The sequence below is a fragment of the Oncorhynchus mykiss genome, chromosome 18 (genome assembly GCF_013265735.2).
Source record: "Oncorhynchus mykiss isolate Arlee chromosome 18, USDA_OmykA_1.1, whole genome shotgun sequence".
Lineage (NCBI taxonomy): Eukaryota > Metazoa > Chordata > Actinopteri > Salmoniformes > Salmonidae > Oncorhynchus > Oncorhynchus mykiss.
Window position 1 is genome coordinate 45992216 of NC_048582.1, and position 25639 is coordinate 46017854.

At 43.0% G+C, this 25639-nt stretch overlaps 1 protein-coding gene across 4 annotated transcripts in view; it reads right to left on the reverse strand.

Annotated features, from left to right (window-relative positions):
* The window catches only part of LOC110496375 (RNA polymerase II subunit A C-terminal domain phosphatase), a 116943-nt gene that overhangs the window by 80360 nt on the left and 10944 nt on the right, over window positions 1-25639 (reverse strand). For 3 of the 4 annotated variants that reach the window (XM_036952936.1, XM_036952937.1, XM_036952939.1), the window contains one exon: window positions 17023-18198. In XM_036952936.1, the coding sequence (XP_036808831.1) occupies window positions 17023-18198 (1176 nt within the window). The remainder of the gene's footprint in view (window positions 1-17022; window positions 18199-25639) is intronic. The other variant, XM_036952938.1, reaches the window with a different exon arrangement.

The following is a 25639-nucleotide window of genomic DNA, read 5'->3' on the forward strand; positions in this document are numbered from 1 at the left end:
TTCAATGTCGTCTTGGTAAGCAACCCCATTTGGCCTTGTTTTTTTTAGGTTATTATCCTGCTGAAAGGTATTCATCTCCCAGTGTCTATTGGAAAGCAGATTGAACAAGGTTTTCCTCTCAAATTTGCCCCAAACATAACACTTTGCCTTGAGGACAAGAAGTTAATTTCTTTGCAGAATTACTTAAGTGCCTTGTTGCAAACAAGATGCATGTTTTAGATTTTTTTTCCTTCTGTACAGGCTTCCTTTTCTTCACTTTGTCATTTAGATTAGTATTGTGGAGTAACTACAAGTTGATCCATCCTCAGTTCTCATATCACAACCATTAAACTCTAATTGTTTTAAAACCACCATTGGCTTCATGGTGAAATCCCTGAGCGGTTTCCTTCCTCTCCAGCAACTGAGTTAGGAAGGACATTGTCTCTTTGTGTTGACTGGGTGTATTGCTACACAATCCAAAGCCTAATTAATAACGTCACCATGCTCAAAGGGAAATTCAGCATCTACCAATAGCTTCCCTTTTTTGCGAGGCACTGAAAAATCTCCCTGTTTTGTGGTTGAGTTTGTTCAGGAAATGAATTACTCGATTGAGGAGTCTTACAGATAATTGTATGTATGTATGTGTGAGGTACAGAGATGGGTTAGTTATTTAAAAATCATGTTAATCACTATTGAACACGGAATGAGTCCATGCAACTTATCATGCAATTTCCTAGGCACACCTTCACCCCTGAGCTTTAAGCTTGCCATAACAAAAGGGGTTAAATAGTTACTGACTCAAGACATTTCAGCTTTTCATTTTTAAAATATAATTCCACTTTGACATTGTGGTATTGTGTGTAGATCAGTGACAAAAATCATATACGTTTTAAATTCAGGCTCAAACACAAAATGTAGAAAAAGTAAAGGGGTGTGAATACTTTCTGAAGGCACTGTACGTGAGCATGTTGTATTCTGACATTGTCACATGGGAAAATCCATATGGGAAAAATGCATGGGACGGAGGAATGAAAGAGCGAAAACAGAACTGCCATTGCTGCACATCTATTACACATTATCCAACTCTAGGGACACCGACATTGTCACCCAGAGTGAGCCCAACCCCTATATAAATCCCAGTACAATGAATGAAAGACTGTCTCATGCATTTGTATCGACAGCCCACACAATGACTGTCACTCAGGCCATTGTACCGACAGCCCACACAGTGGCAGCTTCTTAACATTTCCTCTTCACATGAAGTGGGACCCTGTATGCTGTGGTTCCCTACGCGCTCCCTCTCCCTTTCTCCCTCCTCCTCTCTGTGGTTGAATTTGTCCGGCTCTGACGTACAGAGCTCGTTGAGCCCCCACGGACCGCTGATTGCAAAGTGCAGCCGACGGCAATGCTGCCTGCCACTTCCTGTGCTTGATGATGTCTGAGGGCACGTTGGATTGGATGAGGCTATTACTCCTTTAGAGACATGACGTCCGCTTGCCAGTCAGACAGCCAACCTGTCAGTCAGCCACATTGACTTCAATGACGCTAATTCGAAAGACCAGAGGGAAAGAATCATCCGTTTGGCCCAGACAGACTATTCTTCCCTGCTCCTCTTTCAGAGTTACACCATTGAAGTCAGTGGGTTTCAGAGATCAGGAAGGTACTTGTGACATTTGTAGAGTCAGGAGGTGAGGTGGCTCTATAAAGCCAGTGTCTCTCAGACTTGCAGAGAAAGGTTGTTCACGTGTCTCTGTAATGGCTGAAGAGGTGCCTACCCAAACAATTTGAACTTCTACTTTTAAAAATCCAACTCTCTAAAAACAAATCTCTCACCGTTGCTGCCTGCTATAGACCACCCTCTGCCCCCAGCTGTGCTCTGGACACCATATGTGAACTGATTGCCCCCCATCTATCTTCAGAGTTCGTGCTGCTAGGTGACCTAAACTGGAACATGCATAACACCCCAGCCATCCTACAATCTAAGCTTGATGACCTCGATCTCACACAAATTATCAATGAACCTACCAGGTACCACCCCAAAGCCGTAAACACGGGCACTCTCATAGATATTATCCTAACCAACTTGCTCTCTAAATACACCTCTGCTGTTTTCAATCAAGATCTCAGCGATCACTGCCTCATTGTCTGCATCCGTAATGGCTCAGCGGTCAAACGACCACCACTCATCACTGTCAAATGCTCCCTGAAACACTTCAGCGAGCAGGCCTTTCTAATCGACCTGGCCCGGGTATCCTGGAAGGATATTGACCTCATCCCGTCAGTAGAGGATGCCTGGTTATTTATATTTTTTTAAATGCCTTCCTCACCATATTAAATAAGCATGCCTCATTCAAGAAATGTAGAACCAGGAACAGATATAGCCCTTGGTTCTCTCCAGAGCTGACTGCCCATAATCAACACAAAAACATCCTATGGCGTTCTGCATTAGCATCGAACAGCCCCCGTGATATGCAACTTTTCAGGGAAGTTAGAAACCAATATACACAGGCAGTTAGATAAGCCAAGGCTAGCTTTTTCAAGCAGAAATTTGCTTCCTGCAACACAAACTCAAAAAAGTTCTGGGACACTAAGGTTCATGGAGAATAAGAACACCAACCCCCCAGCTGCCCACTGCACTGAGGATAGGAAACTCTGTCACCACCGACAAATCCACTATAATTGAGAATTTCAATAAGCATTTTTCTACGGCTGGCCATGCTTCCCACCTGGCTACCCCTACCCCGGTCAACAGCACTGTACCCCCACAGCACCTCGCCCAAGCCTTCCCCATTTCTCCTTCTCCCAAATCCAGTCAGCTGATGTTCTGAAAGAGCTGCAAAATCTGGACCCCTACAAATCAGCCGGGCTAGACAATCTGGACCCTTTCTTTCTAAAATTATCTGCCGAAATTGTTGCAACACCTATTACTAGCCTGTTCAACCTCTCTTTCGTGTCGTCTGAGATTCCCAAAGATTGGAAAGCAGCTGCGGTCATTCCCCTCTTCAAAGGGGGAGACACTCTTGACCCAAACTGCTACAGACCTATATCTATCCTACCCTGCCTTTCTAAGGTCTTCGAAAGCCAAGTCAACAAACAGATTACCCACCATTTCGAATCCCACCGCACATTCTCTGCGATGCAATCTGGTTTCAGAGCTGATCATGGGTGCACCTCAGCCACGCTCAAGGTTCTAAACGATATCTTAACCGCCATCGATAAGAAACAATACTGTGCAGACGTATTCATTGACCTGGCCAAGGCTTTCGACTCTGTCAATCACCACATCCTCATCGGCAGACTCGATCGCCTGGTTCACCAACTACTTCACTGATAGAGTTCAGTGTGTCAAATCGGAGGGCCTGTTGTCCAGGCCTCTGGCAGTCTCTATGGGGGTGCCACAGGGTTAAATTCTTGGGCCGACTCTTTTCTCTGTATATATCAATGATGTTGCTCTTGCTGCTGGTGAGTCTCTGATCCACCTCTACGCAGACGACACCATTCTGTATACTTCTGGCCCTTGTTTGGACAGTGTTAACAACCTTCCAGAAGAGATTCAATGCCATACAACTCTCCTTCCGTGGCCTCCAACCGCTCTTAAATACAAGTAAAACTAAATGCATGCTCTTCAACCGATCACTGCCTGCACCTGCCCGCCTGACCAGCATCACTACTCTGGACGGTTCTGACTTAGAATATGTGGACAACTACAAATACCTAGGTCTGGTTAGACTGTAAACTCTCCTTACAGACTCGCATCAAACATCTCCAATCCAAAGTTAAATTTAGAATTGGCTTCCTATTTTGCAACAAAGCATCCTTCACTCATGCTGCCAAACATACCCTTGTAAAACTGACCATCCTACCGATCCTCAACTTCGGCGAAGTCATTTACAAAATAGCCTCCAATACCATACTCAATAAATTGGATGCAGTCTATCACAGTGCCATCCGTTTTGTCACCAAAGCTCCATACACTACCCACCACTGTGACCTGTACGCTCTCGTTGGCTGGCCCTCGCTTCATACTCGTCGCCAAACCCACTGGCTGCAGGTCATCTACTGGACCCTGCTAGGTAAAGTCCCCCCTTATCTCAGCTCACTGGTCACCATAGCAGCACCCGCTTGTAGCATGCGCTCCAGCAGGTATATCTCTCTGGTCACCCCCAAAACCAATTATTCCTTTGGCCGCCTCTCCTTCCAGTTCTCTGCTGCCAATGACTGGAATGAACTACAAAAATCTCTGAAACTGGAAACACTTATCTCCCTCACGAGCTTTAAGCACCAGCCGTCAGAGCAGCTCACAGATTGTTCAAGGATAATCTAAAAACAAAGTTGTACTCATTGTCCAGGCCTGTTTGTCTTGTTAATGGCATCTTCACGCCTTTATAATTGAAGAGAGACCACTGGTAATGGTCTTCTATCTTTAGAAGGCTGGGCCATGTTGGCGATACGAACCAAACCTAATTTCAGTCAGTAGGAACTCTGATAGTACCACTTGATTGAACGCCAACAAAGTGCTTAGCTAGACCAAATTGAAACCACGGCAGTAGTGACAGGATTTTAATGGAACAACAAGCTAGTGATATGTCTTATATATGTATGTGTTCATCAAATCAGTAACACCTGGTAATTGTACAGCTTACTTGGTCACAGTGGTCTTCAAGCTGTAAGCCATAACTAGCCCAAGACACTCCGGCTGATGCTCCGTTACACGATAATGCATTCTGCAATCCAAATGACAGTTTAATATCTTGAAGAGGCTAGTATGATAGCATCCATGCCCATTAGGGACCAGAATATGCTAATGCTAAAGCTGAGAAAAGCAATAAAGAAACAGCTTAGGCTATTCTCTGTTCGGAATTCGTTAAGGGACTGATTCAATTCAGGACAGAATATGTGCTGTAGGTTACAAGGCTCGCTGGGTTCAACACTTAAAGGAAAACTCCACTCCAAAACGATATTTTGGTATTTGTTTCATGAGAAACAAAATACCAAGACATGCAAAACATTTTGGGGCGATATCAACAATTGACCAATGAAACAAATGCCAAAAGATAGTTTTGGGTGAAACTTTTCTTTAAGTGGGCCTAATATTCATTATGGTTTAGCTCGCTAGAGAGACTTCATAATCTAAATGTACAGTGATGGAGTCTTCTAGCCTGTGTAATAAACTAATAGGGATGAACAGAGACACAATACTGTATGACTGTATAATGATAGGGATTAACAGACACACAATACAGTCTGACTGTATAATGATAGGGATGAACAGAGAAAATACAGTATGACTGTATAATGATAGGGATGAACAGAGAAAATACAGTATGGCTGTATAATGATAGGGATGAACAGAGAAAATACAGTATGACTGTATAATGATAGGGATGAACAGAGAAAATACAGTATGACTGTATAATGATAGGGATGAACAGAGAACCATAGTATCAATTCACCATCCCATTACACCTTTCTCTCTGCTAGATGTTGAGGTTGAATGTGTCGATCAGATGAGGTTACTGGAAAAGTTAGAAGTGCCATTATCTTTCCCCCCCTATTCTAGCCTGTTTCTTCCTGACATGGCCTTAGTCCCAAATTGGCCCTTGGGGCTCTGGTCAAAAGTAGTGTACTATAAAGGGAATAGGGTGGCATTAAGGATGCATCCATAGCATTCATCAACACAGACTTGCCTTCTCCGTTTGAAACATGTATAGTATATATACACGAAAGTATGTGGACACCCTTTCAAATGAGTGGATTCGGCTATTTCAGCCACACCCTTTGCTGACAGGTTTATAAAATAGAGCGCACAACCATAGACAAACATTCGCAGCAGAATGGCCTTACTGAAGAGCTCAGTGACTTTTAATGTGGCACAGTCATAGGATGCCACCTTTCCAACAAGTCCGTTCGTCAAATTTCTGCCCTGCTAGAGCTGCCCCGTTCAGCTGTTAGTGCTGTTATTGTGAAGTGGAAATGCCTAGGAGCAACAGCGGCTCAGCCGTGAAGCGGTAGGCCACACAAGCTAACAGAATCCTAAGATCACCATGCGCAATGCCAAGTGTCAGCTGAAGTGGTATAAAGCTTGCCGCCATTGGACTCTGGAGCAGTGGAAACTCGTTCTCTGGAGTGATGAATCATACTTGACCATCTGGCAGTCCGACAAACAAATCTGGGTTTGGCGGATGTCAGGAGAACACTAGCTGCCCCAATGCATAATGCCAACCATAAAGTTTGATGGAGAAGGAATAATGGTCTGGGGCTGTTTTTCAAGGTTCAGGCTCCTTAGTTCCAGCGAAGGGAAATCTTAACGCTACAGTATACAATGACATTCTAGTCGATTCTGTGCTTCCTGTGGCAAGAGTTGTGGAAGGCTTTCCTGTTTCAGCATAGCAATGCCCCTGTGCGCAACGCGAGGTCCATACAGAAATGGATTGTCGGGATCGGTGTGGAAGAACTTGACTGGCTTGCACAGTGCCCTGACCTCAACTCAATTGAACACCTTTGGGATGAATTGGAACGCCGACCGCGAGCCAGGCCTAACTGCTCAACATCAATCTGACCTCACTAATACTCTTGTGGCTGAATGTTCAATGCAGCAATGTTCCAACAGCTAGTGGAAAGCCTTACCAGAAGAGTGGAGGCTGTAACAGCAGCAAACGGGGGACCAACTGCATATTAATGATTTTGAAATGAACAGGTGTCCACATACTTTTGGCCATGCAGTGTAGTTTCCAACCATAATTGTTCCCCAACAATGACTGTGGATCTGTCTCAATGCGTTAGTCACCTGCAATACCTCAGACAATACTGGTACTATTTTGTCAAAACTTGGGTGAATGATGAGTCTTGCCATAAAGATCTGGCATTTGCAAAATGACATCGATTGGCCCAAAGTGGGAGCTAAAGTAATTAACTGAAAATGTGTTAGTCACACGCAATATCTCAATTGTGCTTTTTCTTGGGTGCCGACATCTTTGCAGTTGCCTTGTTAAATGTGATTTGACTCAGTGATCAACAACCATTATAATGTCCTCTCCTTCTTGAGGTTTCCTAACAAAGACAAACACACTTGCAATGAGCAGCTTTTTCCTTTGCAAATTAATATCTACTTAGCGAAGGAAAATCACTTGACTTTTGAGTGAAACAATGTTACTTTCGGCTGTTTGTTTTTTTTGCTCCTCTTGTTTGTTTGGCCTCGGAACCCAACGAAGCAGACAAGAGACCTAACTCCCTGGCAGAGAGTACACAGGTCCTCTCTCGCAGTAGTCCACTCTCTGATAATGATGGTGATTGTGAACAAGCCAACTGCTTTATTCTGCCAAACGAGCAATAAACAGACACCTGAAATGACCTTGGACCAGTGAACCAGGAACCGGTGAAACAGGGGGCGGGGGATGGTTGATGTGTTTGAGATGATTATGGACCAGGGGGACAGGGGACACGTGTTTGAGGTGTGAACCGGGCTCAGGCTCTGATGCATTTGAGAGGTGATCACCATGTCATCTGGCCCTGTAGTGCTGCTCTGATCTGACCTGCTGCATCAACAGGCTATGGGGAAGATCCAGAAGATCCCTCCCCTCTGACCTTCTCCTGCAATGGCCTTTGAGAAGGAGGCGAGGAGTATGTAACTGATATTCTTCCTGTGTTGACGGTAACCTGACCTCTGACACGACAGTCAATATGTTTCAAACAAATTATTTTAGCCATCTGCGTTGTGTTCCACCTATGGTTTTACCACACCACTCAGACTTCAATTAACATAAACAGTATAAACAGTACAGCTGGGAATTGCCAGGGACCTCATGATACAATATTATTACGATACTTTGGAGCCAATATGATATAAATGTATGTATTGCGAATCTATATGTATTGTGATTTGGTACTGTGATTGCGATTCACATTAATTTCCAAAAGTTCCAACTAGAGGTCGACCGATTAATCGGCATGGCGGATTTGAAGTTATCATAACAATCGGTAATCGGCATTTTTGGACCCTGATTATGGCGGATTACATTGCACTCCACGAGGAGACTGCGTGGCAGGCTGACCACCTATTACGCGAGTGAAGCAAGGAGCCAAGGTGAGTTGCTAGCTAGCATTAAACTTATCTTATAAAAAACAAAACAATCAATCTTACCATAATCACTAGTTAACTACACATGGTTGATGATATTACTAGTTTAACTAGCTTGTCCTGCGTTGCAAATAAATGAACAGGCACCGCATTGATTATCATCGAATCACAGCCTACTTCGCCAAACGGGTGATGATTTAACAAGCACATTTGCGAAAAAAGCACTGTCGTTGAAACAATGTACCTAACCAAAAACATCAATGCCTTTCTTAAAATCAATACACAAGTATATATTTTTAAACCTGCATATTTAGTTAAAATAAATTCATGTTAGCAGGCAATATTAACAAGGGAAATTGTGTCACTTCTCTTGTGTTCGTGCAAGCAGAGTCAGGGTATATACAGCAGTTTTGGACACTTGGCTTGTTGCGAACAGTGTGAAGACCATTTCTTCCTAACAAAGACCGTAATTAATTTGCCAGAATTTCACATAATTATGACATAACATTGACGGTTGTACAATGTAACAGCAATATTTAGACTTATGGATGTCACCCGTTCAATAAAATACGTAATGGTTCCGTATTTCACTGAAATAATAAAATGTTTTGTTTTCGAAATTATAGTTTCCGGATTTGACCATATTAATGACCTAAGGCTCGTACTTCTGTATGTTTATTATATTATAATTAAGTCAATGATTTGATATTTGATAGAGCAGTCTGACTGAGCAATGGTAGGCAGCAGCAGGCTCGTAAGAATTCATTCAAACAGCACTTTCCTGTGTTTGCCAGCAGCTCTTCGCAATGCTTGGACGCACAGTGCTGTTAAACTCCCGAGATTAGGCTGGCAATACTATAGTGCCTATAAGAACATCCACTAGTCAAAGGTTAATGAAATACAAATGAGAGAGAAATAGTCCTATAATAACTACAACCTAAAACTTCTTAACTGGGAATTTTGAAGACTCATGTTAAAAGGAACGACCAGCTTTCATATGTTCTCATGTTCAGAGCAAGGAACTTAAACGTTAGCTTTTTTTTTTTTTTTCATGGCACATAATGCACTTTTACTTTCTTCTCCATCACTTTGTTTTTTCATTATTTAAACCAAATTGAACATGTTTCATTATTTGAGACTAAATTGATTTTTATTTACTATTTAAGTTAGAATAAGTGTTAATGCAGTATTGTTGTAATTGTCATTATTACAAATATATATATTTATATATATTTTTTTATATATATATATATTTTTTTATTATTCTTTTTTTTTTAAAATTATTATTATTATTTTTTTTTTTTAATCGGACGATTAATAGGTCTCGGCTTTTTTTAGTCCTCCGATAGTCTGTATCGGCGTTCAAAAATCATAATCGGTCGACCTCTAGGTCCAACCAGTCAAAATCCCTTGTTTTTGAGACAGGGGTGTCACGGAATCTGTACGTTGTATTCATTAAGTATGTTGTAGCAATTTTTTACATATTCATTATGATGCATTGCAATATTGTTTTTAGATCAACAAAAAAGTAAAAAGTGAAAATAACAGTGCATGACAATTAATCATTACCCAAAATACCATAACCGCCAAAGACATAGTCAGCAGAGCAGAAAGAACCAAGACGCTGACCCGGTCTCGTCTCACCTGACCCTACCACAACATTACGTATGTATCCATCCCTTCTGTTTCCACTAGACATCCCCGAGGAATAGTCACTGAACAATATCTGAGTTAGTCACATGAACTGGTATGCAATAATATATCAAATAATTACACAAAGGCCAAACATTTAATGGATGCAACCTTAAAGTAAGGAATAAATGATATTAAATAAAAGTCCAGTACTGGGCTCCCAAGTGGAGCAGCGGTCTAAGACACGGCATCTCAGTGCAAGAGGCGTCAATACAGTCCCTAGTTCGAATCCAGGATGTATCACTGACCATGATTGGGAGTCCCATAGGGCTGCGCACAATTGGCCCAGCGTCGTCCAGGTTTGGCCGGATTTCACCTTTCACCTTTATTTTTTATTTCACCTTTATTTAACCAGGTAGGCCAGTTGAGAACAAGTTATAATTTACAACTGCAACCTGGCCAAGATAAAACAAAGCAGTGCGACAAAAACAACAGAGTTACACATGGGATAAACAGTCAATAACACCATTGAAAATCTGTATACAGTGTGTGCAAATTAAGTAAGGAGGTAAGGCAATAAATAGGCCATAGTGGCTAAGTAATTACAATTGATCAATTAACACTGGAGTGATAGATGTGCAGATGAGGATGTGCAAGTAGAAATACTGGTGTGCAAAAGAGCAGAAAAAAAACAAACAAATATGGGGATGAGGTAGGTAGTTGGTTGGATGGGCTAATTACAGATGGGCTGTGGACAGCTGCAGGGATTGGTAAGTTGCCCTGACAGCCGATGCTTGAAGTTAGTGGGGGAGATAGAAGTCTCCAACTTCAGTGATTTTTGCAATTCGTTCCAGTCATTGGCAGCAGAGAACTGGAAGGAAAGGCAGCCAAAGAAGGTGTTGGCTTTGGGGATGACCAGTGAAATATACCTGCTGGAGTGCGTGCTACGGGTGGGTGTTGCTATGGTGACCAGTGAGCTGAGATAAGGCGGAGCTTTACCTAGCAAAGACTTATAGATGACCTGGAGCCAGTGGGTTTGGCAACGAATATGTAGCGAGGACCAGCCAACGAGAGCATACAGGTTGCAATGGTGGGTAGTATATGGGGCTTTGGTGACAAAACGGATGGCACTGTGATCGACTGCATCCAATTTGCTGAGTAGAGTGTTGGAGGCTATTTTGTAAATTACATTGCCCAAGTCAAGGATCAGCAGGAAAGTCAGTTTTACGAGGGTATGTTTGACAGCATGAGTGAAGGAGGCTTTGTTGCGAAATAGGAAGCCGAGTCTAGATTTAATTTTGGATTGGAGATACTTAATATGAGTCTAGAAGGAGCGTTTACAGTCTTGCCAGACACCTAGGTATTTGTAGTTGTCCACATATTCTAAGTCAGAACCGTCCAGAGTAGTGATGCTGGTCAGGCGGGCAGCGATTGGTTGAAGAGCATGCACTTAGTTTTAATAGCATTTAAGAGTAGTTGGAGGCCACGGAAGGAGCGTTGTATGACATTGAAGCTCGTTTGGAGGTTTGTTAACACAGTGTCCATAAAGAGCCAGATGTATACAGAATGGTGTTGTCTGAGTAGAAGTGGATCAAATAATCACCCGCAGCAAGAGCGACATCATTGATATATACAGAGAAAAGAGTCGGCCCGAGAATTGAACCCTGTGGCACCCCCATAGAGACTGCCAAAGGACCAGACAACAGACCCTCCGATTTGAAACACTGAACTATATCTGAGAAGTAGTTGGTGAACCAGGCGAGGCAGTTATTTGAGAAACCAAGGCTATCGATTCTGCCGATAAGAATGTGGTGATTGACAGAGTTGAAACCTTGGCCAGGTCGATGAAGATGGCTTCACAGTAGTTTTTTTAAATCGACTGTGGTTATGATATCGTTTAGGACCTTGAGCGTGGCTGAGGTGCACCCGTGACCAGTTCGGAAACCGGATTGCATACTGGAGAAGGTACGGTGGGATTCGAGATGGTGGGTGATCTGTTTGTTCACTTGGCTTTCGAAAACTTTTGAAAGGCAGGGCAGGATAGATATAGGTCTGTAACAGTTTGGGTGTAGAGTGTCTCCCCCTTTGAATAGGGGGATGACTGCGGCCCCTTTCCAATCTTTAGGAATCTCAATAAGGGTTGCGACAATGGCGGCGGATAATTTTAGGAAGAGAGGGTCTCGATTGCCTAGCCCAGCTGTTTTGTAGGGATCCAGATCAGCTCTTTCAGGACATCAGCTGCCTGGATTTGGGTGAAGGAGAAGCTGGGGGGGGGCTTGAGCCAGTTGCTGCGGGGGTCCAGAGCTGTTGGCTGGGGTTGGGGTGGCCAGCCGTAGAGAAATGCTTATTGAAATCTCGATTATCGTGGATTTAAATCGGTGGTGACCGTGTTTCCTAGCCTCAGTGCAGTGGGTAGCTAAGAGGAGATGCTCTTATTCTCCACGGACTTTACAGTGCCCCAAAACTTTTTGGAATTAGTGCTGCAGTATGCCAATTTCTGTTTGAAAAAGCTAGCCTTTGCTTTCCTAACTGACTGTGTATATTGATCCCTGAAAAGTTGCATATCGCGGGAACTATTTGAAGCTAGTGCAGTGCGCCACAGGATGTTTTTGTGCTGGTCAAGGGCAGTCAGGTCTGGAGTGAACCAAGGGCTATATATGTTCTTAGTTCAACATTTTTTGGGAAAAGGGCATGCTTATTTAAGACGGTGAGGAAGACCATTTTGAAGAACAACAAGACATCCTCTACTGTCGGGATGAGGTGAATATCCTTCCAGGATACCCGGGCCAGGTTGATTAGGAAGGCCTGCTCGCAGAAATGTTTTAGGGAGCATTTGACAGTAATGAGGGGTGGTCGTTTGACCGCGGACCCATAACGGACACAGGTAATGAGATCCTGGCTGAAAACAGCAGAGGTGCATGTAGAGGGCAAGTTGGTCAGGATGATATGAGGGTGCCCATGTTTACGGATTTTGGGTTGTACCTGGTAGGTTCCTTGATAATTTGTATGAGATTGAGGGCATCTAGCTTAGACAGCCGGGGTGTGAAGCATACCAGTTTAGGTCACCTAACAGTACAAACTCTGATAATAGATGGGCAATCAATTCACATTTGGTGTCCAGGACAATTTCAGAATTTTTGGTGGCCTTCCCAAGCCAGGATTCAGACACGGCAAGGACATCAGGGTTGGCGGAGTGTGCTAAAGCAGTGAGTAAAACAAACTTAGGGAGGAGGCTTCTGATGTTAACATGCATGAACCCAAGGCTTTTCCGGTTACAGAAGTCAACAAATGAAAGAGCCTGGGGACACACAAGGCCTGGGTTAACCTCTACATCACCAGAGGAACAGAGGAGGAGTAGGATAAGGGTGCGGCTAAAGGCTATAAGAACTGGTCATCTAGTGTGTTTGGAACAGAGTAAATGGAGCAGACTTCTGGCCGTGGTAGGATAGAGTCAGGGCATAATGCCCAGAGAAGAGCATGGTAGGGTGCGAGTACAGTGGAGGTAAACCTCGGCATTGAGTGACGATAAAAGAGGCTGCATCTCTGGAAGCACCCAGTTAAGCTAGGTGCGTTCTCCAAATGTGTGGGGGGTGGGGCAAGGGAGGTAACCGAGGCATGTAGAGCGGGACTAGGGGCTCCGCGGTAAAACAAAACAATGAGAGCTACCCTAAACAACAGTATACAAGGCATATTGACAGAGGGAGGCATAAAGCAATCACAGGTGATGATTGTGAGGGCTAGACAACAACCGGTAAATAGCGAAGACAACAACAACCGGTAAATAGCAAAGACAACAACAACGGGTAAATGGCGATGAATGGGCAGAGAGGGTAAGTTAGCTACACACAGGGCCAGAGTTGGAGGCTGGGGCCGACAGATAAACAAAATGAAGTGCCGTGTTAATGAACAGTAGGCATCAGCTGTTTAGCCGAGTGATCATAGGGTCCAATAAGCAGCAATGGATGAAACAGGGAGCCGCTCCGCAGTCGTCACTACGCTAGGCAGAGCGGGAGACACAAGGCTCAGAGTTAGCGGGCCGGGGCTAGTAGCTGGGTCCTCACCGACATCAACAACAGAGGCCGGTTGAGAGCACATCGGCCGAAATACGTCAGCAGACCAGTCGTGATGGATCGGTGGGGCTCCGTGTTGACAAAGGGTCCAGGCCAATTGGCAAGAGAGGTATTGTAGTTGGTGTACTTTGTTTGCTAGCTGGGGGAATGGGCCTAGCTCGAGGCTAACTGGTGCTTGCTTCTGGACAAGGACGTTGGCCACGATAGCCATTCGGTAGCAGCTAGCTAGCCGAGGTGATCCGGTGCCATGGTCCAGGGTTTGCGGCAGGAATCCGGTGATGTAGTGGGGGGGAAAGCAGTCCAATTGGCTCAGGGCTGATATCACGCTGTGCAGACTGGCAGATATTATCCGGGCTAAAGCGGCTGGTGACTGTGTTAAAAGGTAAATACTGCTAACAGTGGCTAACAATGACTAAATAGCTAGTAGCTAATTAGCTGGCTAGCTTCTGATGGAGGTTCCAGTTATAAGGTCTAAAATAAAATAGCAGATCCATACCACGTTGGGTGAGGCGGGTTGTGGGAAGGTATATTTAATAAAAAAATGGAAAAAGAGTTTGAAATGTATATAGAAAGGTGATAAATGGTGATTTAAATTTTTTTTTTTTTTTACACGTGACAAAAACAAACATGTCCTGCTGCTACGCCATCTTGAGAAAAAAAAAGAAGTTTATAATTTAGCCCAATTAGGCTACATCATGGTGGATATCAAAAAAAGCATATTTCTACAATTAGGCCAAGGCTATTACACAGAAGAACAATTTACCAATTACATTAAAGATGCACTTCTGTAAAGAGGATAAACCCTGTTTGGAAATGAGCAGCTATAATAACTGGACTCGAGAGAAATTCTGCAGAATGAGATGAAGACTTGTGTTGTCGGGCCACAGATAACTGTAGAATCGAGATACTTCAGAGATGTTCTGCGCTTCCCCAAACAGAGTTGTTACTCTATTATTAATTAAATGAATTTTAAAAATCTGATTAAAATTCAATGAACCAAAGTTCAGAGTAAGGTTTTGTTATTCTAATTAAATAATATCCAAGGCCATGGATTAATGATGGAATTCTGTTCAAATAAATCATAATAAAGTTTGATCAGGCTGCAACTCAACAAGCAGAGTATTGACTTGAATAAATTCATACAGACTTTCCTCTATTAGTTCAGGTCACTGATCTGATTTCCTCTCATTACGTCAAACGGATGAAGATGTAACTGAACTTGATGTTTCTTTGTAGGCAAGAGTTCAGCAGAGGATAAACCATGAATACCTGTACCAGCCTCTATTCACATAGGATACAAAAAGCTTACCGCGAATCTGAGAGGACCACGAATGGGGATAATGCTCTATGCTCCAAAAGAACTGCATGCTCTTCCCCAGCCGCACCACTTGGCTTACCAAACAAAGTGGCAAAACCCTGCAGCATTGCAGTTGACAGAATACCCCATTCAAATGCACACACACACAATCCATGTCTCAAGGCTTAAAAATCCTTCTTTAACCTGCCTCCAACCCTTCTACACCGATTGAAGTGGATTTAACAAGTGACATCAATAAGGGATCATAGCTTTCACCTGGATTCACCTGGTCAGTCTGTAAAAGAGCAGGTGTTCTTAATGTTTTATATACTCATATACTGTGCCTTCAGAAAGTATCCACACCACCTGACTTATTGCACATTTTGTTGTGTTACAGCCTGAATTCTAAATAAATTACATTTCTCACCCATCTACACACAATACCCCACAATGACAAAGTAAAAACCTGTTTGTATAAAATGTAAAATCTATTGAAAATGAAATATAGAAATCTCTCATTTACGTAAGCATTCACACCCGAGTCAATACATGATAGAATCGCCTTTGGCAGCGATTACAGCTGTGAGTCTTTCTGGGTAAGTCTAAGAGCTTTGCACACCTGGATTGTACAATATTCACACATTATTATTGTGAAAGTTCTTCAAGCTCTCTCAAGTTGGTTGTTGATTATTGACAAATTTCTATAGATTTTCAAGTTGCTTTAAGTCAAAACTGTAACTAGGCCACTCAGGTACATTCAAATGTTGTTTTGGTAAGTAACTTGGCCTTAACCTGGTTCAGTCTGCTTTCCAACAGACTGGGAGACAAGTTCTTCCTCTAGGATTTTGCCTGTGCTTAGCTCTATTCCGTGTCTTTATATATATATATATATATATATATATTTTTTTTTAAACTCCCTAGTCCTTGCTGATTACATGCATACCCAAAACATGATGCAGCCACCACCATGCTTGAAAAAAAGAGTGGTACTCAATGATGTGTTGTATTTGCCCTAAAAATATCACATTGAATTCAGGACTTAAAAGTTATTTGCAGCATTAGTGCCTTGTTGCAAATAGGATGCATGTTTTGGAATATTTTTTGTCCTTTTCACTCTGTTATTTAGGTTAGTATTGTGGAGTATTGTGGAGTAACTACAATGTTGTTGATCCATCCTCAGTTCTCTCCCATCACAACCCTGTAACTGTTTTAATGTCACCATTGGCCTCGTGGTGAAATCCCTGAGTGGTTTCCTTCCTCTCTGGCAACTGAGCTAGGAAGGACTTCTTTGTAGTGACAGGGTGTATTGATAGACCATCCAAAGTGTAATTCATAACTTCACCATGCTCAAAGGTATTTTTAATGACTGCTTTTTTTTTGTAGCCATCTACCAATAGGTGCCCTTCTTTGTGAGGCATTGGAAAACCTCCCTGGTCTTTGTTTTTATTTTACCTTTATTGAACTAGGCAAGTCAGTTAAGAACAAATTCTTATTTTCAATTACGGCCTAGGAACAGTGCCTGTTCAGGGGCAGAACGACAGATTTGTACCTTGTCAGCTCGGGGGTTTGAACTTGCAACCTTCCGGTTACTAGTCCAACGCTCTAACCACTAGGCTACCCTGTGGTTGAATCTGTGCCTGAAATTCACAGCTCGACTGAGTGACCTTACAGATAATTGTATGTGTGGGGTACAGAGATGGGGTAGTCATTTAAAAAGCATTTTAAACACTATTATTGCACACAAGAGTCCATGCAACTTGTTAAGGACATTTTTACTCCTGAACTTATTTAGGCTTGCCACAACAAAGGGTTTGAATTATTAAATTTGTAAATTGAATTCCACTTTTACATTATGGGGCATTGTGTGTAGGTCAAATAACACAAAATCTCAGGCTGTTAGACAATACAATTTGGGAAAAGTCAAGGGGTGTGAATACTTTCCAAAGGCAATGTAGGTAGTAACTCACCTGCTCTAGCAGCAATGAGGTGTGTGGTTCTGCCAGGGTCTTTAGAGCGGAGCAGGAGGCCCTTTCCTATCTTTGCTCCCAGGGCCTTGGCGTGGTAATTCTCCCTGGTTCTCTCCATGGGGTAATTGGTGGGGTACAGTCCAGAGAACACAATGGTGGTGCCCTCCAGGCTCCGGGCCTTCAGCTCCGGGACGATCTTCCTGATGTCAGGCATCTCTGGGCGTTCCTTCCCGAGAAAGGCGTTGTAGCGGGCGTAGTACTCTCCATGGATACGCTCCAGCACCTCTTCTAGGTAGATGAGGTGGTCATCCTTGTCCACGTCCACCTCCTCTTTCTCTTCCTCTTCCTCCTCCTCCATGCTCGGGTCCAGAGACTCCTCCCCCATGGTGACTCCTGACTGTTCACTGTTCTGGGACTCTGTCTCAGCCTCCCTCCGCTCTAAGCGCCCGTTCTCCTGCTCCGGGTCTGGAGGGAAGACAACCTCTGACCCAGATGTCTCATCTGAGGTCTCCCCTACTACCGCGGAGCTGTTCTCACCCTCCCTTCCTCCAGCCCCACCTGATGGCTCCTCTACTGCTGCCTGCTCCGCCCCTTCCTGTTTGGACTTCTTGGTCTGGCTGGACACCCCGTCCCTCTCGTTGTCTGATGAGGTGGGTTTACCCGTAAGAGAGTCAGCGTCACTGTCGCTGGACAGGTCAAAGTCCAGGTTGCTGTTGGGTTCATGGAGGTCTGGAGGAGTGGATGATGGAGGAAGAGGAGTGGAGGATGAGTTCACCCCACCCGGAGGGGGAGCTTCCTCCCCTGAGCCCAATGTCCTGCTGCCATCCTTCCCCTCTCCATTCCCCTCCGCTTTCATCTCATCTTTCACATGCATCCTGTCGCTCACCTGTGCTGCCGCGCTGGCCTCGGCTCCCTCGCCCTGACCCCGCTCCTCCTCCACAGCCTCGCCACCGTCCGGTTGAGTCCGTTCATTGGCTGCTGAACCCTGAGTGGCTGAGGGTGCTGTTGACTCCCCCCTCCCTCCATTGTTGTGGTCTTTGGCCCGTTGTTTCTTAAGACCATTACTCTGCTCCTCTGATGCAGACGACCCCCCAGATGGCCCTGTTTTAGGCCCTGTTGTCCCTGACGTTACTGCTGGTTCTGAGGCCTCTGCTGGTCGGCTGGCCTGGCTGCCTGCTAGGGTAAAACATCACAAGCTGAGAATTAGCATATTAAAACACACGCACAGATATTTTGCCACTTAAAATCACTAGACTAGAAGGTGTCTGTGAATACCTTCCATTGAAGTTGTTTTAGCAGAGGTGTAAAAGTACTTAAGTAGTTTATGGTATCTGTACATCCCTACTGCCTCTGCTCTGGCGGACTCACTAAACAAACTTCATTTGTAACTGAATTCTGAATCTTGGAGTGCGCCCCTGGATATTCGTACATTTTAAAAACAATAACATGGTGCCGTCCGGTTTGCCTAATAAAGAATTTTAAATTATTTCTACTTTTAATACTTTAGTTCATTTAAAACCAAATACTTTAAGACTTTTACTCAACAGTATTTTACTGGGTGACTAACTTTACTCAAGTAATTTTTTATTAAAAAGGTACAGTTGTAGTCGGAAGTTTACATTCACCATTGCGAAATACATTTAAACTCAGTTTCACAATTCCTGACATTTAATCCTAGTAAAAATTCCCTGTCTTAGGTCAGTTAGGATCAGCACTTTATTTTCCGAATGATTTATTTCAGATTTTATTTATTTCATCAGAAGTTTACATACACTCAATTAGTATTTGGTAGCATTGCCTTTAAATTGTTTAACTTGGGTCAAATGTTTCAGGTAGCTTTCCACAATAAGTTGGGTGAATTTTGGCCCATTCCTCCTGACAGAGATGGTGTAACTGAGTCAGGTTTGTAGGCCTCCTTGATCGCACATGCTTTTTCATTTCTGCCCACAAATGTTCTATGGTATTGAGGTCAGGGCTTTGTGATGGCCAGTCCAATACCTTGACTTTGTTGAAATTAAGCCGTTTTGCCACAACTTTGGAAGTATGCTTGGGGTCATTGTCCATTTGGAAGACCCATTTGCGACCAAGCTTAAACTTCCTGACTGATGTCTTGAGATGTTGCTTCAATGTATCCACATAATTGTCCTTCCTCGTGATGCCATCTATTTTGTGAAGTGCACCAGCCCCTCCTGCAGCAAAGAACCCCACAACATGATGCTGCCACCCCCGTGCTTCACAGTTGGGATGGTGTTCTTCGGCTTGCAAGCCTCCCCCCTTTTCCACCAAACATAATGATGGCCATTATGGCCAAACAGTTCAATTTTTGTTTCATCAGACCAGAGGACATTTCTCCAAAAAGTACAATCTTTGTCCCCATGTGCAGTTGCAAACCGTAGTCTGGCTTTTTTAATGACGGTTTTGTAGCAGTGGCTTCTTCCTTGCTGAGCTGCCTTTCAGGTTATGTCGATATAGGACTCGTTTTACTGTGGATATAGATACTTTGTACCGGTTTCCTCTAGCATTTTCACAAGGTTGTTGATTTGTACTTTTCGCACCAAAGTACATTCATCTCTAGGAGACGGAACGTGTCTCCTTCCTGAGCGGTATGACGGCTGCGTGGTCCCATGATGTTTATACTTACGTACTATTGTTTGTAAATATGAACGTGGTACATTTAGGCATTTGGAAATTGCTCCCAAGGATGAACCAGACTTGTGGAAGGCCACAATTTTTTTTCTGAGGTCTGATTTATTTAGATTTTCCCATGATGTCAAGCAAATAGGCACTGAGTTTGAAGGTAGGCCTTGAAATACATCCACAGGTACACCTCCAATTGACTCAAATGATGTCAATTAGCCTATCAGAAGCTTCTTAAGCCATGACAATTTTCTGGAGTTTTCAAAGCGGTTTAAAAAGGCACAGTCAACTTAGTGTATGTAAACTTCTGACCTACTGGAATTGTGATACAGTGAATTATAAGTTAAATAATCTGTCTGTAAACAATTGTTTGAAAAAAATTACGTGTCATGCACAAAGTAGATGTCCTAACCGACAAAACTATAGTTTGTTAACAAGAAATGTGTGGAGTGGTTGAAAAACGAGTTTTAATGACTCCAACCTAAGTGCATGTAAACTTCCGACTTCTACTGCATCTTTACTTTTACTTAAGTATGACAATTTGGGTTCTTTTTCCCCAACACTGTTTTAGGAGGTGTAACTGAATGAAGGCAAATTGACCTGTGGCCACTGAGGCATTAAACCACAGCATTGAGAACATTATATGCATCAAAACTATGGTTAAAGTGCATGCCTCAAGACAATGTTCTCCAAAGCACTTTATCCTCTCAGTAAATCTACTCACTATTTTGAAAACATAAATATGCCCATCACTGGGTCTGGCAGCAGAAACTAGTAAATTATAATACATTATTTATATGAACAGCATAGAATGAAATAGATGTAAAATCTGGCTTCTCTACAGCCTCTGCGTGATGAATTGTCAGGGTGGGGAGTCAGGGTGGTGACAGACCATGGGTGGGGCAGGCAGCTCATTACGGAGCTCAGTTCACAATACATGTAGGCCCATCATCTCACCATGGTAACTTTTTCATTTTGTGCTACAGTAATATAAAGACCAAATGCACATCCAATTTACACATCTCCATCTGGCTTACAGGGGTGAACTTGTTTTTTTTTTTTTTTTTAATTATTGGAAAGATCATATATTTTTTAATCTTTGCTTTAAATCAGAGCATCCAATAGAAAGAACTCAGTTACAGTTATTTATTCAGACCCATAAAACATTCAATAAATCTTTGTGAAGAGAAGTGAAAGCCTTCTGCATCCATATCTAGTTTGATATTATTCAAGGATATCATTAGAATGACAAAGGACAAAGAAACAGATTTAATTTCATTTGAATGCGAGGAAGGAATGAAGCAACGAGAGAAAGGAGGTAGGCTAATAACATTAGGGGAAATATTATGGAAAAGGTATATCCCTCAGCCGGCTACTTATACAAATAGGACCTATTATACTGGCAAATTAAAATAACATTCGCTAGCCTATAGTTGTAACTTTGTAGGCCGCATGTGTTGCACCAGAATCAGGTGTTCTCGTCCTGCTTTATCGTGGTTAGAACAATGTGCATAATTCCAGTACGTATAATAGAGTATAATAGAGTATAATAGAATACAGCTCACACTAAAAAAAGATTAGCCTACTGGAGCTAGTTTCATTTATTTACCCAAGCAAGCTACATCTATGGGCGTATGTTTTTCTGCCATGCATAAATGTGAAGTAGCCTATGTCATATACTGTACACACACGTGTATGTGTGCCATTCAAATAACATTTTATTTGCCACCAAATACAACAGGTATTTAAGTTAAGAAAATATTTGCAAAATAAACTAAATAAAAAGGTGAATGGGCAAGAAAAAATATTTGTGCCTTTGAACGGGGTATGGTAATAGGTGCCAGGCGCACTGGCTTGTATCAAGAACTGCAATGCTACTGGGTTTTTCACAACAGTTTACTGTGTTTAAAGAATGCTCCAACAACCAAAGGACATCCAGCCAATTGACAACTGTGGGAAGTATTGGATTCAACATGGGCCAGCATCCCTGTGGAATGCTTGACACATTGTAGAGTTGTTTAGTATAGTGTGTACACACACTGAACGAAAAATATAAACGCAATTTCAACGATCTACAGTTCATATAATGAAATCATTCAATTTAAATAAATAAATTAAGCGCCAATCTATGGATTTCACATGACTGGGCATGGGTGTAACCATGGGTGGGCACAGGCACAACCACTTGGGAGTCAAGCCCACCCACTGGGAAGCCATGTCCAGCCAATGAATTATTTTTATCCACAAGAGTTTTATTAGACAGAAATACTCCTCAGTTTAATCAGCTGTCTGGGTGGCTGGTCTCAGACGATCCCACAGGTGAATAAGTCAGATGTGGAGGTCCTGGGCTGGCATGGTTGGACATACTGCCAAAATCTGTTTGGATTTTAGCACCCTTTGCCTTGATGACAAACATTGGAGACAGCTTATAGTGGAGAAATATACATTACATTATCTGGCAATAGCTCTGGTGGACAGTCCTGCAGTCAGCATGCCAATTGCGTGCTCCCTCAAATTGAGACATCTGTGGCATTGTGTTGTGTGACAAATGTTGCCTTTTATTGCCCCCAGCATAAGGTGCACCTGTATTATGATCATGCTGGTTAGTCAGCTTCTTGATATGCCAAAACTGTCAGGTGGAAGGATTATCTTGGCAAAGTAGAACAATTTTAGACAAATACGTTTATTTTTGCATGTGGAAAATTTGTACACAATTGCATTTTATTGACAGCAATTAGAATGCACCGAGATACCATGACAAGATCCTGAAGCCCATTGTCATGTCATTCATCCCCAACCATTATCTCATGTTTCAGCATGATAATGTCGCAAGGATCTGTACACAATTCCTGGAAGCTGAAAATGTCCCAGTTCTTCCATGGCCTGCATACTCGGACTTGTCACCCATTAAGCATGTTTGGGATGCTCTTGATCAACACATACAAAAGCGTGTTCCAGTTCCCGCCAATATCCAACAACTTTGCACAGCCATTGAAGAGTGGAACAACATACCAAAGGCCACAATCAAGAGCCTGAACAACTCTATGTAAAGGAGATGTGTTGCGCTGCATGAGGCAAATGGTGGTCACACAAGATACTGACTGCTTCTGATCCACTACTTTTTAAATTGTATTTGAAAAGGTATCAGTGACCAACATCTGTGTTCCTAGCCATGTGAAATTAATAGATTAGGGTTAGGGAATGTATTTATTTAATTTGACTGGGTCCTTATATGAACTAAGTCAGTAAAATATTTGAAATTGTTGGAAATTGCATTCATAAATTTTGTTCAGTGTCTAAACATTTTTTGGAAGAGTTTGTAAAGTTTTCCTCTCATTCACCGACAGTCACAATGTGTCCTGTTTTGAAGTTCAGAACATTCTCGTGAACGAAACCGATTAAAGTTTTAGTGTGATGCTGCATCCTGAAGAGGAGTTTTGTGGCTGACAGTAGTTCACTGTGATCTAATTTGGCTTTGTATGAATCATTTAACACTCGCTACGCAGAGCTGCATTCTGTCAGTCGTAAGACTGGAAGGTGCCATTGGAAAGTGCCACATTTTAGGAGTTTGTTTCATCAGCTGAAGCTGTGGTTATACTGATATAAAAATCTATGTTGGAATAAGAAGATTAAAACAAGATATTATTGCTGCAGAATTAATTGCACTTTATCTGTTGTCCTAAACAAAGTCAATGGCCCGTGAAAGATTAATCACGGGAAGTTTTACCAAGTATATCCAAACAGTTTGTTCTTGTCTTTGTCGACGTTCCACAGCTAATTGCTCTGTATTTATTTTAATTTAGTGAACCTTGCTAAACAATCCTTTAAAGAGAAACATCTCATTTAGGCCCTCAGCGACGCGTTAAATACCACAACAACTTAACGAATTCCTCTCTGCATCGGGGTTCCTGCTGATGCAAAACTTGTTGGTGTGACGAGAGAAATGGGGAAAAAAAGGAGCCTGAAGAGTGACTTGTATCTGGTTCATCCTGAGATTCTGAAGTAATCCGTCCCTATAAACCAGTGGAAGTCATTTCTATGTCTAAACTTTCTTTCATCTGCTTTGTTTCCATAGAGCCCAACCCTGCTCCTGGATGGGTGAGGTCCCTGCCAACCCAGTCGGTCAGTGAACCCCCCACCTCTCAACCAGGACCCTCGAGGTCCTCCAGAGGAGAATCAGCAATGTACCAGGAGGTGGCCTTCCTAGCGGGCAGCACGGAGAAAGAGTTCTCGCCCTTCTATTTCCCCCCGTAGAACCAGCGGGAGGTGGTAACTAAGGGTGTGTTCAGTCATCATCAACGTGGGCGGGACCAGGTACCATAAAATCAACAGAATCAAGAATTCCTGTGTTCATTTCGATAATCAATAGTCCATAATCAGAAGTCTTTGGGTGCAAGATTTAAAAGACAAATCGGTGCATAGGTCTTGCTGCTTATAAAGAGCATTATAAAACTTGGGAGTATTTCAGCTCATTGAACGAAATCATGGAGGTGTGTGATGACTACGACGACGGGCGCCAGGAGTACTTCTTCGACTAAAGCCTCCACTCTTCTGGAAAGGCGTTCCACCAGATCTTAGAACATTGCTACAGGGACTTGCTTCCATTCAGCCACAAGAGCATCAGTGAGGTCAGGCACTGATGTTGGGCAATAAAGCCTGGCTTGCAGTCAGATTCAATTCATCCAAAAGGTGTTCAATGGGGTTGAGGTCAGGGCGCTGTGCAGGCCAGTCAAGTTCTTCCACACCGATCTCAGCAAACCATTTCTGTATGGACCTCCCTTTGTGCATGGGGGCATTGTCTTGCTGAAACAGTAAAGGGCCATCCCCAAACCGCTGCCACAAAGTTGGAAGCACAGAATCGTCTTTAATGTCATTGTATGCTGTGGCGTTAAGATTTCCCTTCACTGGAACTAAAGGGGCCTAGACCGAACCATTAAAAAGAGCCCTAGACCATTATTCCTCCACCACTAAACTTTACAGTTGGCACTATGCATTGTGGCAGGTAACGTTCTCCTGGCATCCACCAAACCCAGATTCATCCGTCAGACTGCCAGATGGTGAAGCGTGATTCATCACTCCAGAGAACACTTTTCCAGAGTCCAATGGCGGCGAGCTTTACACCACTCCAGCTGACACTTGGCGTTGCGCATGGTGATTTTAGGCTTGTGTGCAGCTGCTTGGCCATGGAAACCCATTTCATGAAGCTCCCGACCGACAGTTATTGTGCGGACGTTACTTCCAGAGAAAGTTTGGAACTTGGTCGTGAGTGTGGACAGACGATTTTTAAGCTCTACGCGCTTCAGCACTACCGTTCTGTGAGCTTGTGTGGCCTACCACTTTGCGGCTGAGCCGTTGTTGCTCCTAGACGTTGCCACTTCACAATAACAACACTTACAGTTGACCGGCACAGCTCTTGCAGGGCAGAAATTTGACAAACTGACTTGTTGGAAAGGTGGCATCCTATGATGGTACCACATTGAAAGTCAATGAGCTCTTCAGTAAGGCCATTCTACTGCCAATGTTTCCCTATGGAGATTGCATGGCAGTGTGATCAATCTTATGCACCTGTCCGCAACAGTGTGGCTGAACTAGCTGAATCTGCTAATTTGAAGGGCTGTCCATATACTTTTGTATATATAGTGTATTTATATGCTTTAGAATGACACTTCCTGTTTTGGCGGAAAATAACGGGTTATCAAAGGAGAAAAGTGATTTATTATTCTCGGGATGGAAGATTTGTAAAATACCAGGAAAATATTAAACCCTAGTCCATGTGATGTGACGGAAATCAGCAGCACTTCCCTAATTGATCTAACAGCCTGTGTGTGTGTGTGTTATTCTCCAGGGAGCCCAGAGAAGCACTCTCCGTCCTTTGTGGCTTGTCCGGTTTATCTTTACTGCTAATCAAAAAAATCTCTATACAGATCTCCTCTATGAGAAGCTCTGTGAGAAAAGAACCCAATGCCTTCCCTACTCCCTC